Genomic DNA, 2,500 nt, shown 5'->3' with positions numbered 1-2,500 from the left:
GGGGAGGGAGGGGTATCCCGGAAAAGTACTTTTTGGACAAGTTTTCTTTGCAAACAATGAATGTGTCGTTGCCAGTGTGCTCTGTTGCTCAACTCATTTTGTCGCCGATTGTTGGTATTCAGTCCCAGGCTGCAACCGCGGTTGTTACTATGGCTGCGGACATGGATACCTCATATTGAGACAGCGATCAGTGCAGATGCACATTACCCCACAAGGTTGACAGAGGGGGGGGGGGGAAAGCCTTCAACTTCATTCAACATTCGTGATAACTAAAACGAAATGTCGAACAGTAAACGCTTTCCAAACACATCTAACATCGATTAACCTTCGATTTGGCAAGGATCTCATGGTTATACACACCAACCATAACTCTAAAAAAATGACCATTCTAAATCAGTTTCTAGAACTAAATATTGCTATAGCAATAAGATAAACGAAAGTTTAGACCTAATCACTGAAAGGGGCACTTAGACTTAATGTGTAAAATGAGAGTTTAACCTAGGGGACTCGAGGTGGGTATATCCATGAGATCTTTCCCTTCGATTTAATTCAACGCGGTTGAAAGGGGGAGGGGGGGCGGGTGGGGCGCAAACTGTTTCAACATCGCTGTTCAACAAAATCGAACGAATGTTGAAGCATATTTTGAAGCAGTTTGCCCTGGCCTTTAGTATATAAAATTTTACAGCAACCTCCAATTACCTGTATGCCGGAGACTGTAAAATAGGGAATCTCAAACTTGACTTTTATGGGAGGTCTGCCTTCGTCGATTTCTAAGGAAAACGTAACAAAACTCCACTATCAATTATCAATCAAAATTCCACTTGGGTCCGGAAATGGAATTTAATTGGATGCGCGCCCAATTTTGGAAACTGGTGTTTTTAGAAATTATAAGGATTTATATGGGAAAAGGACGCTTTGCCCTCTAATCACGCTTTAATGATTTTCATAAAAATTTCCATCCTTGCACATTTTATTCTCGCTTATATTATTTGACCCTTGATAAGAATAGGAATCTTAGCTCTGTTTTTGGCGCTCAATTATGGAAAATTCCACTGGAAAGAAAAAGCTTTTTGTTTGTAAACAAAAGTATGGAATTCGCGAGTGTTTAAATGATCATAAACTTTTCACCTTAAGTGATATTTCTCTGAAAATTTGTATTCTGGCTAAGTCAAACACATTTCTGGAACTGATGAAGGCCGAGCTTCACGTTCACTAATGCGCCTTATTCGCGCGGTGGCCATATTGGCCACAGACAATAGATTTCGTACCTCGAGCCTCGAGTTGAAATTTTTGGGAACGAGTTTCGGTGCGGAAAAACAAACGTTTTCAATCCCTCGGGACTCAACATTGCTGCCGTGTGATTAAAGGCCAATTATGAGTCATGTGACCAATTTGTTGCAAAAGGCGTATTGTCTGTATTCCCAGACACAAGTGATGTTGAAGTTCGGGAGGAGAGCAAGAGGACACTTTGTGACGCATATCAAAATCGTCGTGCATCTAATTTGAAGCATTTTTGGCCATAGAGCGAGCTTCAATCGAGTGTCGTAAAACCAAAACCAAAGTAATTACTTTAGCCAATCAAAAATGAAGGAGACAATCCAGTAAACCAATCAAAACTTGAAGTAATTACACGTAGCCGACACAAAGCGCGGGAAAATGTGCACGCGCGAGCCACGACTGGTTTCAGTTTCACTTCTGATTGGTTGAAAAAGTGGCGCGAGAACTTTGAACCAATCACTGAGTGAAGTAATGCAAAACCAAAGCAATTCGCTAATTACTTTCGACACTCAATTGAAAACCGCTCTATCTGTCAAAATTGGACAAGTTTTCTTCCCTCATCTCCCTCATAAAGTTGAGCGAAGTGACCAGCAACTTGAGGCCATCTTGCATTCGCTTAGGAACGAATCTCGGCTGTGAAGTAATACCAAAGAAACGGCTCAGAACAAGTAAAACACACAGAAACACACAAACCTGAATCCACACTCGGTAACCTAAAGTGAGCTCTTAACAAAAACTCTTTGCCACCCTGTTTAGATAAAAAAAATTGACAAAACGAAATTAAAATCAAGAGCCCTTTTTCATTTCCCTGTATAGAGCTGAGAAACTTGAGTTGTAATCTGTAAAGTTTCGCTGAGTGGTAAAAACTTGACTTTAATATGGAATTTAAAGGTCGGCTAACCGTTGGCAAGGACGGAAGTCGACTGTATTCTTAGTACTTATTTCGCCAACCTGTTTCTGTTGAAGGGTGCACTGAATTGTTCACTTTTTAGTCGTGGATACGCGACTATCGTTAGGGGTCAGAATGAGCACATTTGTCACTCATTCAGATGTAAACTAATCGATAAGTCAACGACCAATATCGATTTTTTTCAAGATATACCAATTTGCCACTCACTCGGTTGAATTCAAATCGATATGGCGACGAGCAATATCGATTTTCCAACGTTTCACTTTCCGAAGTAACGCCGCAACGTGATACTCGTTGCAGTCAGCATGTGTT

At 40.8% G+C, this 2,500-nt stretch overlaps 1 protein-coding gene across 1 annotated transcript in view; it reads right to left on the bottom strand.

Moving 5' to 3' along the window:
- The window catches only part of LOC138023611 (AP-1 complex subunit mu-1-like), a 29,579-nt gene that overhangs the window by 2,087 nt on the left and 24,992 nt on the right, over nucleotides 1-2,500 (bottom strand). Inside the window, exons 11-12 of the mRNA XM_068870630.1 lie at nucleotides 1,972-2,026; nucleotides 700-770 (exon numbers count right to left, since the gene is read on the bottom strand). Of these exons, the coding sequence (XP_068726731.1) occupies nucleotides 700-770; nucleotides 1,972-2,026 (126 nt within the window). The remainder of the gene's footprint in view (nucleotides 1-699; nucleotides 771-1,971; nucleotides 2,027-2,500) is intronic.

Source organism: Montipora capricornis, chromosome 11 (genome assembly GCF_036669925.1).
Source record: "Montipora capricornis isolate CH-2021 chromosome 11, ASM3666992v2, whole genome shotgun sequence".
Lineage (NCBI taxonomy): Eukaryota > Metazoa > Cnidaria > Anthozoa > Scleractinia > Acroporidae > Montipora > Montipora capricornis.
This window is presented reverse-complemented; position numbering and strand designations above follow the sequence as displayed.